Raw genomic sequence first — 12,299 nt, forward strand, 5'->3', positions numbered from 1 at the left:
CGACTGTTTACGGGACGCTGCTGTGCGCAATTGGCTGTCGCGTTTCGCCCACAAAGTGTGTACAGTCGATTCACTTAACAGTAAACCCTGTGAAGCGCTTTGAGACGTCTGGAAGATGTGATCAGGTGCTATATCAAATGCAAGGATTATAATATAAGTTTAGACTCCCAAACCCGGTCACACACCAGGTCAACGGGAATCGGAAAGCTCAGTTGGACATACTCCAGGAAGCTTATGAGTGGGGAAGTGGGTCTCTCATCTCTAATACTGACCAATACTCAAGTAATTCAACAGAAATTCAATGCGTTGCAGCCCCGTCGGCTGAAATTAGGCAAAAACCGCGGCAGTTCAATGCGTCCGTGAGCTCGAAACCCCCCGGTGAGAACGGGCCTGAGCGCCGTCTAAACTAAACTACACCGAACACGGTGGCCGGTCAGCGATGCCGTCAACCCAGGAAGTGGGTCGCACCTAACGGTCAAACCCAACACCGTGACCCCAAACGGGGTGGGGGGGGGGTTCGAAATTGGTCAAGTTTCGGGTGGTGGCGGTGGTGGTGGTGGGGGGGTAAGAGGGATTGAGCGCTATCCCCAATCCCAATTGTCCCCCCCCACCCCCTCACCGAAATTTGTTTCACTCTCTCTCCCTCCCCCCATCTGTCCTCTCTCCCCCTCCTTCTCCCCTCCCCCCTCCCCTTCACTCCCTCACTCCCTCTCTCCATCCCCACCCTCTCCCTCTCTTATTATTATTGTGAGTCTGACTGTGACGTCGGCGTCGGTGACGTTAACCCTGAAGGTCCCTGTTGTTAGAATATACACTTTTTGTATACTGCTAGAATCATAATAGATGCTGTGAATGGGTTAACTTTTAAGTTAAGTGTTGGGGGACAACTGGACTGACAGTCATGGGATAGGACGCATCTGTTTTTCTCTGTTTTTGAAAGAATAACGGACAGGGGCCGGGGGTCACCTCTTATCAGTAAATGACAACAAACCACAGAGGTGACGGTCCAAGGTACCGGTCGACACAGGATCTCGACTGAGCAATAAGTCGCTAGATTCTGACAGGGCCGACCGACAGAAGGCAACCCTCAAGAATAGCAATTAATGAGCAAGTTGCTTAGACTAGAGGACCTCGGTACCATCCCGGGGGATACTGATAAGAAATAACCAGTCACTTAAAAGGAATGTACCAATGATCCCACACCACAAAATAATGAGCACCAGATACAGCCCTAAACTGATCAAACCTCTATCTTAGACAATTAGATCAGATAACAGGGGGTCCTAAGGACAATGTGTATGTGGGCTGAGGCACGTACACCCGGCATGATTTCGACCGGGTGATCTAATGTCCGCACCATGATTGGATGAACATTGGTGTAAAAGTTCTGTTAACTTTGTGTCCGGGGCCGTCCCGGGTCGTGGAGACAAGGATACAGGAGATGGGGCCGTCCCGGGTCGTGGAGACAAGGATACGGGAGATGGAGCCGTCCCGGGTCGTGGAGACAAGGATACAGGAGATGGGGCCATCCCGGGTCGCGGAGACAAGGATACGGGAGATGGGGCCATCCCGGGTCGCGGAGACAAGGATACGGGAGATGGGGCCGTCCCGGGCTGTGGAGACAAGGGTACGGGAGATGGACCGTCCCGGGTCGTGGAGACAAGGATACGGGAGATGGGGCCGTCCCGGGTCGTGGAGACAAGGATACGGGAGATGGGGCCGTCCCGGGTCGTGGAGACAAGGATACGGGAGATGGGGCCGTCCCGGGTCGTGGAGACAAGGATACGGGAGATGGGGCCGTCCCGGGCTGCGGAGACAAGGATACGGGAGATGGAGCCATCCCGGGCTGCGGAGACAAGGATACAGGAGATGGGGCCATCCCGGGCTGCGGAGACAAGGGTACGGGAGATGGACCGTCCCGGGTCACCGAGACAAGGATACGGGAGATGGGGCCGTCCCGGGTCGTGGAGACAAGGATACGGGAGATGGGGCCGTCCCGGGTCACGGAGACAAGGATACGGGAGATGGGGCCATCCCGGGCTGCGGAGACAAGGATACGGGAGATGGACCGTCCCGGGCTGCGGAGACAAGGATACGGGAGATGGAGCCATCCCGGGTCACGGAGACAAGGATACGGGAGATGGAGCCATCCCGGGTCACGGAGACAAGGATACGGGAGATGGGGCCGTCCCGGGCTGCGGAGACAAGGATACGGGAGATGGGGCCGTCCCGGGTCACGGAGACAAGGGTACGGGAGATGGGGCCGTCCCGGGTCGCGGAGACAAGGATACAGGAGATGGGGCCATCCCGGGCTGCGGAGACAAGGATACGGGAGATGGGGCCGTCCCGGGCTGCGGAGACAAGGATACGGGAGATGGGGCCGTCCCGGGCTGCGGAGACAAGGATACGGAGATGGAAGACTGAGAGCTGGAAACACTGAGACTGAGGATATCAGATGGAGGATTGAAAGCTGTCGGCAGGAAGACTGAAAACATGAAGAATCAAACTTGTGGGCTGGAAAGGCACAGTGTTGAACTCCTGAACTCGAGATACCTATAGTGGTGTTATTCTGTTGTAAGATCTGTTGATTGTATCGGCCTTTGGTCTGACCCATCGGGGATATTGGGGAGTAACGAACGAATAATAATAATAAAACAGTCTGATATCTGGTTAGAGGAATCAGCGTTATTTCCTTACAGATTTGGCTGATTTTATTTTCTAACACTGTGGCCGGACACGGCCGATGGGGGTCTCGCTGTGAGCCGTCAGGCGGCCCGGCTCGGGCGGAGGGTCTTACCTCTGAGTCAGGGGGTCGCGGGTTCCAGCCCCGCGTCGGGGGCTCTTTGGGCTGATCGTCCAGTCTGATCCTCCAGTGTAGCTCTGGGGGGGGGGGGGGGTCTCCTCTCTCTAACTGTGCCTGTGTGGGGGGTCTCCTCTCTCTAACTGTCCCTGTGGGGGGTCTCCTCTCTCTAACTGTCCCTGTGGGGGGTCTCCTCTCTCTAACTGTGCCTGTGTGGGGGGTCTCCTCTCTCTAACTGTCCCTGTGGGGGGTCTCCTCTCTCTAACTGTCCCTGTGGGGGGGTCTCCTTTCCTCTAACTGTCCCTGTGGGGGGGTCTCCTCTCTAACTGTCCCTGTGGGGGGGGGTCCCCTCTCTAAATGTCCCTGTGGGGGGGTCTCCTCTCTAACTGTCCCTGTGGGGGGGGTCTCCTCTCTCTAACTGTCCCTGTGGGGGGGGGTCTCCTCTCTAACTGTCCCTGTGGGGGTGGTCTCCTCTCTCTAACTGTCCCTGTGGGGGGGGTCTCCTCTCTAACTGTCCCTGTGGGGGGGTCTCCTCTCTAACTGTCCCTGTGGGGGGGTCTCCTCTCTAACTGTCCCTGTGGGGGGGGTCTCCTCTCTAACTGTCCCTGTGGGGGGGGTCTCCTCTCTAACTGTGCCTGTGGGGGTGGTCTCCTCTCTAACTGTCCCTGTGGGGGTGGTCTCCTCTCTAACTGTCCCTGTGGGGGGGGGTCCCCTCTCTAACTGTCCCTGTGGGGGGGGTCTCCTCTCTAACTGTCCCTGTGGGGGGGTCTCCTCTCTAACTGTCCCTGTGGGGGTGGTCTCCTCTCTAACTGTCCCTGTGGGGGGTGTCTCCTCTCTAACTGTCCCTGTGGGGGGTGTCTCCTCTCTCTAACTGTCCCTGTGGGGGGGTCTCCTCTCTCTAACTGTCCCTGTGGGGGGGTCTCCTCTCTAACTGTCCCTGTGGGGGGGGTCTCCTCTCTAACTGTCCCTGTGGGGGGGGTCTCCTCTCTAACTGTCCCTGTGGGGGGGTCTCCTCTCTCTAACTGTCCCTGTGGGGGGGGTCTCCTCTCTAACTGTCCCTGTGGGGGGGGTCTCCTCTCTAACTGTCCCTCTGGGGGGGGTCTCCTCTCTAACTGTCCCTGTGGGGGGGATGTGAAGCTCGAGCTGTAACGGTCGCCGCTCGCGCCTCTCTGTCTCCCGCCCACTCCCGCTCATCACGTGGGCTCCCGCCGCGTCCCCCATTGGCCGCCCGCGGGGCTCCTCAGCACGTGGTCTCACCCCAGACGGGGCCTCGGCCGCCACCGCGCAGGCGCCGCTCCCGCCTCGAGCCGGGGCTCCGCGCGCTCCTCGGCGCCTCACAGTCGGAGCCGCCGAACGGTCGCCGCCCCCCCCTCTCGCGGCTCCGTCTCGCGCGCTCCCTCGTCACGTGCTCTGGGCGGGGCTCGTCGCGTGGGTGTATTTCTCTCCCGCCCTATCTGACAGGAAGACGCCCATTGGCCGCCTGCGAGGCCCACCAGCACGTGGTCTGACCATATAAGGGTATCGGCCGCCACCGCGCAGGCGCCGCTCCTCCCCCCCCACCACCAGCACGTGATCCTCGGCGCCTAACGGTCGGCGCTCGCGGCTCCCGCGCGGCTTCGGGAGCCTTTCGTCGTCGTCGGCGGCAACGACGACCCCCTAAGGGGGAGGAAGAGCGACGAGGGACGAGGCCTGAAGCCCAGAGACAGCAGCAGGTCAGGGCAGGGAGGGTAGTGGTAGGAGGGTGGAGGGCAGGGAGGGTAGTGGTTGGAGGGTGGAGGGTAGGGAGGGTAGTGGTTGGAGGGCAGGGAGGGTTAGTGGTTGGAGGGTGGAGGGCAGGGAGGGTTAGTGGTTGGAGGGTGGAGGGCAGGGATGGTTAGTGGTTGGAGGGTGGAGGGCAGGGAGGGTAGTGGTTGGAGGGTGGAGGGCAGGGAGGGTTAGTGGTGGAGGGTGGAGGGCAGGGAGGGTAGTGGTAGGAGGGTGGAGGGCAGAGAGGGTAGTGGTGGGAGGGTGGAGGGCAGGGAGGGTAGTGGTGGGAGGGTGGAGGGCAGGGAGGGTAGTGGTGGGAGGGTGGAGGCAGGGAGGGTAGTGATAGGAGGGTGGAGGGCAGAGAGGGTAGTGGTAGGAGGGTGGAGGGCAGGGAGGGTCGTGGTAGGAGGGTGGAGGGTAGGGAGGGTAGTGGTTGGAGGGCAGGGAGGGTAGTGGTAGGAGGGTGGAGGGCAGGGAGGGTAGTGGTAGGAGGGTGGAGGGCAGGGAGGGTAGTGATAGGAGGGTGGAGGGCAGAGAGGGTAGTGGTAGGAGGGTGGAGGGTAGGGAGGGTAGTGGTAGGAGGGTGGAGGGCAGGGAGGGTCGTGGTAGGAGGGTGGAGGGCAGGGAGGGTAGTGGTGGAGGGTGGAGGGCAGGGAGGGTAGTGGTGGGAGGGTGGAGGGCAGGGAGGGTAGTGGTAGGAGGGTGGAGGGTAGGGAGGGTAGTGGTTGGAGGGTGGAGGGCAGGGAGGGTTAGTGGTGGGAGGGTGGAGGGCAGGGAGGGTAGTGGTAGGAGGGTGGAGGGCAGGGAGGGTAGTGGTGGGAGGGTGGAGGGCAGGGAGGGTAGTGGTGGAGGGTGGAGGGTAGGGAGGGTAGTGGTAGGAGGGTGGAGGGCAGGGAGGGTAGTGGTGGGAGGGTGGAGGCAGGGAGGGTAGTGGTTGGAGTGTGGCTCAAGGCTCAGTCGAAAAGGAAGGTCTTAAGAGGTAACGGAGGGAGCGAGGCGAGGGGGCTGTGAGATGGAGTTCCAAAGGGTGGGGGCAGAGGGGCTGAAGGCCGTTGGTGGGCTGAGCAGAGGGAACTGACTGGTTGGTACGGCCTTCGCGGGTCGCAGAGGTAGGATGGAGCCAGGCAATGGAGGACCTGCAACTCATTCCGCTCAGATCGTTCTACCTCCTGACCCTTTTCTCTTGTTCCAGTCGTTCGTTATCCTCTGGGTAGAGAAACGCATCCCAGTGTCTGTCCTGGAATTGCGCCTTTCCCTCTCGAAACCTGCGGCTTCACACGTCCTCGTCAGCGCTTTGTCTCACACAGGTTTTAACAGGAGCTGAGAGGGAAGACCCCCGGCGACCGGTCCCTAAAGTGTTGTGTAGTTGGGCTCAGGACGGACTGAGTTGATCGGTAAAGATTACAGTGCGGAGCTGAACAGCAACTCTGAGGAGTCACCTCCTCACAAACGGGTAAAGTGACAGCAGTTTTGAATCAGGCAACGCTGAGGGTGAAATGGCTTCTCAACACCAGACTTGACAGTCTGACCGAGGAGTTAAATCGTTCGGTTTGTCTGGATCTCTTTACTGACCCGGTCACCCTGGATTGTGGTGGCCACAACTTTTGCCGCTCCTGTATGGGGGGGTGGGGCACGTTGTGGTGGTGGGGGTGGGGGGTAATTACGGGAGAAGGTGCCGAGATCTGTGGGTCCACAGAGAACCTGCAAGAAGGTGGAGACGGATACACGGCAAGTTTCTACTGCTTTGTGTTTTGGTTCGTACCCAATGTAATCACTCCTTCAAATTAACCAAATGAAGTAAATTGGTCGCTTCAACCCACCACTGTTTGTGGGACGTCGCTGTGCGCAATTGGTTGCCGCGTTTCGCCCCCGAAATGCACAGTCAGTTCACTTCGCAGAAAATCCTTTGAAGCACTTTGAGACGTCTCGAAGGTGGTGTTGGGATTTCCGATCCCTGAGTTCGAAATGTGACCCGACAAATCCAAAGTGGTGTAACGACGTTTTATTGAACAACTTGTCAAATATAAGTATTCACAGAAGCATAGCATTCTACCCGCTCCGATGACTCTGAGTAACGACCATCTGACCTCTATCCTTGTCTTTCCTCCGGCTGCTGCCGACCACTCCCTCCTCTTTCACTTTATAATAATAATAATAATATTAATTATCCTTGCATTTGATACAGCGCTTTTTCACGCCTTCTCAAAGCGCTTCACAGAATATACCGTGAAGTGAATTGACTGTACGTTTGTGGGCGAAACGCGGCAGCCGATCGCGCACAGCAGTACCCCACAACGGTCTTGGATTGAAAATGACCAATTTATTATTGTTTTGATTATTAGGAGTGTGGAGGAAGGAAACCTGCCCAAGCTATCGCCCTGCCTGGAATTGAACTCTTACTGGAGATAAATTCCCTCACCCCCCTGGACACATGCAGAGATACAGTCGAATCGCTATCGATTCCACTGGGAAGTGCACTGACCCCTCCGCACAACTTCAGCTGTTTCAAAGCTATTTCTTTCTTTGATGTGTTTCTAACTCCACCTTCTCTGGTCACAGAGATAGACCCCCGCCCTTCGCAGGCTGCTTTGTACAGATAGTACTGTTGCACGAGTGTTGTGTAGTTGTGCTCAGGATGGACTGAGTTGATAAGTAAAGATTACAGTGCGGAGCTGAACAGCAACTCTTGTCTGGTTATCCGGGAGGAGTCACCTCCTCACAAACAGGGAAACCGAAAGCAGTTTTGAATCATTTGCTGAGGGTGAAATGGCTTCTCAACACCAGACTGACAGTCTGACCGAGGAGTTAAAATGTTCGGTTTGTCTGGATCTCTTTACTGACCCGGTCACCCTGGATTGTGGCCACAACTTTTGCCGCTCCTGTATCACACAGAGCTGGGAAAACAGGGAGAGCAAAGCCTGTCCCGAATGCAGAACAGTCTTTGCCAACAGTATTATGAGGGGCAACTGGAGCCTGGCGAGGATGGTGGAGAAAGCTCATCAGCTGAACATAGCCCCAGTGAAGACGGGAAGAAAACTTCACTGTGAGGAGCATCAGGAGGAACTGAAGCTGTTCTGTGAAACAGACAAGAAACTGATGTGTGTGATTTGCAGAGACGCCCGAGAACACAGAACCCACAGCTTCATCCCCGTAGCGGAGGCTGTTCAGATCTATAAGGTAAAAGGCACCAGACAGTCAATCGGGCTCAGTCTGATCTAATTCTCTGTTTGGTTAATCAAGATTTTTCTAACAGTTTCTATTTAATAGCAGGATAAAGTGAACTCCTCCTTAGCTTCTCTCACACAGAGGAAGGCCGCGGCTCTAGAAGCTGAAGGGAAACAGAAAGAAAAGATTTCACAAGTGAAGGTAAGTTGTGTCGGGGCTGATGTCTGGGCTCTCAGTCGTGTGTCTCTCTTTACTGTGCATAGTGCGATGTCTGACGCTTCATTTGCAGGAACAGACGGACAGTCTGGAGAACCACATCATGGCTGAGTTTGCCAAAATGCACCAGAGCCTCACTGACAGAGAGCAGCGTGTGATCCGAGAGCTCAGACAGCGAGAGGAGGAGGTTTTACACCGAATGGAGAAAAATCTGGTAGAGATTCGGGGCAAATTAGTTTCTGTTCAGCAAAAGCTCTCAGAGTTACAGAAACAGATGGAAAAAGACGCTGTCACCTTTCTGCAGGTAAAGAGATGAAATTATCTTGACATTCTGTCCATCTGCGACCAGGACTCCCTCTCCCTTCCGTCCTCTCTGCTGCCTTCGACACCGTCGACCACTCTATCTTCATCCACCACCTCTCCTCTCACCTCAACCTTTACGGCGCTGTCCTTGACTGGTTCAGATCGTACCTCTCACACCGCCTCCAATTCATCTCCACAAACGCCTTCTCCTCTAACCCCCACACCATCTTGTCTGGCTTTCCTCAGGGCTCTGTCCTTGGTCCCCTCCTCTTCAATATCTGTATGCTCCCTCTTGGTGAAATCACCCGCAGACATGGGGTCAAATTCCACACGTATGCGGATGACACCCAACGGTATCTCTCTGCCTCCACCCGTGACTCCAGATCCACTGCTGTCCTGACAGAATGTCTGTCAGACATCAAGTCCTGGATCAGCGCTAATATTCTTCAGTTGAACGACAACAAGACCGAGGCGCTCCTGATTGGCCCCCGTCAGCGTCGACACACCTCAGGCGCTGAGAGCATCACCATCCATGGTTGCACACTCCACCTTACTAGGCCAGTCCGGAACCTATCACACCCATCCTCGCCCGACTCCACTGGCTTCCCATCACACAGAGGATACAGTTCAAAATCCTGGTCCTCACCTAAAGGCCCTCCATGGCCGCGCTCCCCACAAGCTCTGCGACCTCCGAACCCCCTACCATCCTGATCGCTCCCTCCGCTCAGCTGCCCCACGTCCCCGGCCCTGCTCGCCCCACGTCCCCCGCCCTGCTCGCCCCACTATTGGCTGGCGGGCACTCTGCCCACGCCCTCTGGAACTCCACCCCGCAGTCCACCCGCCGTGCCCCCTCCCTTGCCTGCTTGAAGACTCATCTCCGGACCCTCCTCCCTGACCATGCGTTTGATCACCCACTTCTCCCCGAGCCCTCCAACCGCCCCGATCCCGACTCCCAGCTCGGGTCTGAAACTCTGACTGTCCAGTGCCTTGGGACATCCTCCCGATGTGAAAGGCGCTTTACAAATGTAATTTTGTTGTTGTATAATTTAGTTCAGTAAAAGGTACACACAGTCTGTCGCAGAAAGTCAGAGTCTGACTGTTAAACAGCCCAGTGATTTTATTGATTATTTGGTATAATCTGATTGAGACTTTGCTGCTGTGGAGTTCTATTCTGTGTTTCTGAGTTTATAATGTGGTGTCTCAGTGTGAGCTCAGATCTGTCTGTGTTTTATTTCATTAGGAGGAAGCGGCTCGGAAGAGAAGGTATGAAATGTTCTTCACAAAATATCCCCAGAATTTACTGCACAAACCAAACACAATGTGTAGTTTCACTTTATAATGTGAACGTCTCTTGTTTCAGGATCAGTGATGAGGAATTTACAGTGTCAGTGTCTGAGGGGGATCTGCCGGTGGGGATATACAAATGGCCTCTGAGGAACATCGTCTGGAGAGAGCTGATGGACAGCATCTGCCCAGGTATATGTCTCCCATTCTCAGACTGAAGGTGTGTGAGTATCTGACAGTCACCTGATCCTCACAAACTAAACATTGTTGGTGATGAGATGTCACTGCAACACAGCGCAGAGCTCTGTACTCTTGTAGTTACCGCGTTACCGTCAGTAGGAGGCCCTGTGTGAGCGTTTTCACCGATATTGACCCGTCACACTGACCCCAACGCCCGCTGCTGGCGACGGGACACCATCAGTGCTGTTTGTCCTGTGTTCAGCAACTGACCCTCTGACCACCAGCTCACACACCGCCCCCTAGTGCCCGCCCTCGCTCCTGATGCCCCCCCCCCCCCCCCCTCGCCCCCCACCGCTCCGCCACCCCCTCACTCCACTCTGTCTTATTTCTCTCTCAGCTCCGGCCGCTCTGACTCTGGATCCTGACACAGCCCATCCCCGGCTCATCCTGTCTGAGGACCTGACCAGTGTGAGACACGGAGACAAAGAGCAGCCGCTCCCTGACTCCCCGAAGAGGTTCAGTTACTATCTCATCGTCCTGGGATCTGAGGGCTTCACATCAGGGAGACATTACTGGGAGGTGCAGGTGGGCAACAAGACAATGTGGACTGTGGGAGTGGCCACAGAGTCTGTCAACAAGAAACAACCGACCACTTGGTCACCAGAGGGTGGGGTCTGGGGTGTGGGGATGGGTGGTGGGGTCCATGTGGCTCTGACCTCACCCCCCACCCTCCTGCCCCTGACAGTGAGACCCGAGAAGATCGGGATTTTCCTGGACTATGAGGGGGGACAGGTGTCATTTTACAACGCTGACAACATGTCCCTTCTCCACACTTTCACCCACACTTTCACTGAGAAGCTTTATCCTCTCCTCAGTCCCCACCAGAGCGATGGCGGGAAAAACTCTGAGCCGCTGAGAATCTGCCGATTATAGCACATTAACAGTGACGTGGTTTTACTTCAGTTTCCGTGTGGTTCACTGTCTGCCGTTTAAGGGGATACGGGGTGGGAGCAGGCGATGTGGGGGTGGGGGGGGATTACGGGAGAAGATAGACGTTTGTTTCTGCTGTTGACCTTTCTGTTGTGTTTGGGAGATTTTGAACTTAACAAAACTTTGCATTTCATGTTAAGTAATGTAATTTTCAAACCGAAATTGCTGAGTGTCTTTGGTTCCTCTGTTCACGGCTCCTTATTCAAAGGAAGGCTATAAAGAATAAGTTGGTCTTATTCTGCTCATTGCGCAGAACCCAACAGTTTGCGACTGGATTCAACCCAATGTAGTAATTGCTTCAAATGAAATAAATGGGTCGCTTCAATCCACGACTGTTTACGGGACGCTGCTGTGCGCAATTGGCTGCCGCGTTTCGCCCCCAAAGTGTGTACAGTCGATTCACTTAACAGTAAACCCTGTGAAGCGCTTTGAGACGTCTGGAAGATGTGATCAGGTGCTATATCAAATGCAAGGATTATAATATAAGTTTAGACTCCCAAACCCGGTCACACACCAGGTCAACGGGAATCGGAAAGCTCAGTTGGACATACTGCAGGAAGCTTATGAGCGGGGAAGTGGGTAGGAGAGAGAGAGAGAGAGCGCCAGAGAGGTGGGGGTAAGGGGAGAGAGAGAGAGAGAGAGCCAGAGAGGTGGGGTTAAGGGGAGAGAGAGAGAGAGAGGAGCAGAGAGGTGGGGTAGGGGAGAGAGAGAGAGAGCGCCAGAGAGGTGGGGGTAAGGGGAGAGAGAGAGAGAGCGCCAGAGAGGTGGGGGTAAGGGGAGAGAGAGAGAGCGCCAGAGAGTGGGGTAAGGGGAGAGAGAGAGAGCACCAGAGAGGTGGGGTAAGGGGAGAGAGAGAGAGCGCCAGAGAGGTGGGGGTAAGGGAGAGAGAGAGCACCAGAGAGGTGGGGTAGGGGAGAGAGGAAGAGCGCCAGAGAGGTGGGGGTAAAGGGGAGAGAGAGAGAGAGAGAGCCAGAGAGGTGGGGTAAGGGAGAGAGAGAGAGAGCGCCAGAGAGGTGGGGTAAGGGGAGAGAGAGAGAGAGAGAGCGCCAGAGAGGTGGGGGTAAGGGGAGAGAGAGAGAGCGCCAGAGAGGTGGGGGTAAGGGGAGAGAGAGAGAGCACCAGAGAGGTGGGGGTAAGGGGAGAGAGAGAGAGCGCCAGAGAGGTGGGGGTAAGGGGAGAGAGAGAGAGAGAGAGCCAGAGAGGTGGGGTAAGGGGAGAGAGAGAGAGCGCCAGAGAGGTGGGGGTAAGGGAGAGAGAGAGAGAGAGCGCCAGAGAGGTGGGGGTAAGGGGAGAGAGAGAGAGAGAGAGAGCGCCAGAGAGGTGGGGGTAAGGGGAGAGAGAGAGAGAGAGCGCCAGAGAGGTGGGGTAGAGGGAGAGAGAGAGAGAGAGCGCCAGAGAGGTGGGGGTAAGGGGAGAGAGAGAGAGCGCCAGAGAGGTGGGGTAAGGGGAGAGAGAGAGCCCAGAGAGGTGGGGTAAGGGAGAGAGAGAGAGAGAGAGCCAGAGAGGTGGGGTAAGGGAGAGAAGAGAGAGAGCGCCAGAGAGGTGGGGGTAAGGGGAGAGAGAGAGAGAGAGAGCCAGAGAGGTGGGGGTAAGGGGAGAGAGAGAGAGAGAGAGC

General features: G+C 56.3%; 1 protein-coding gene across 2 annotated transcripts; it reads left to right on the top strand.

Moving 5' to 3' along the window:
- The first annotated feature begins 6,970 nt into the window (after positions 1 to 6,970).
- LOC121851209 (zinc-binding protein A33-like) lies at positions 6,971 to 11,007 on the top strand. 2 transcript variants are annotated; one of them, XM_042344877.1, is made up of 6 exons: positions 6,971 to 7,723; positions 7,814 to 7,912; positions 8,001 to 8,231; positions 9,471 to 9,493; positions 9,591 to 9,706; positions 10,092 to 11,007. In XM_042344877.1, exons 1-6 carry the CDS (start codon positions 7,313 to 7,315, stop codon positions 10,625 to 10,627), a joined length of 1,416 nt encoding a protein of 471 aa, XP_042200811.1. In that variant the 5' UTR covers positions 6,971 to 7,312; the 3' UTR covers positions 10,628 to 11,007. The 2 variants fall into 2 exon arrangements, with proteins under 2 accessions (XP_042200811.1, XP_042200812.1); XM_042344878.1 differs by having other exon boundaries at positions 7,817 to 7,912.
- Positions 11,008 to 12,299: the final 1,292 nt, after the last annotated feature.

This window comes from Callorhinchus milii, unplaced genomic scaffold (genome assembly GCF_018977255.1).
Source record: "Callorhinchus milii isolate IMCB2004 unplaced genomic scaffold, IMCB_Cmil_1.0 Scaffold30, whole genome shotgun sequence".
NCBI lineage: Eukaryota > Metazoa > Chordata > Chondrichthyes > Chimaeriformes > Callorhinchidae > Callorhinchus > Callorhinchus milii.

Coding starts and splice junctions, on each gene's coding strand:
- LOC121851209 (XM_042344877.1), top strand. CDS start 7,313: ATGGCTTCTCAACACCAGACTGACAGTCTGACCGAGGAGTTAAAATGT. Junction 7,724..7,813: donor AGGCTGTTCAGATCTATAAG/GTAAAAGGCACC, acceptor TCTATTTAATAG/CAGGATAAAGTGAACTCCTC. Junction 9,494..9,590: donor GAAGCGGCTCGGAAGAGAAG/GTATGAAATGTT, acceptor CTCTTGTTTCAG/GATCAGTGATGAGGAATTTA.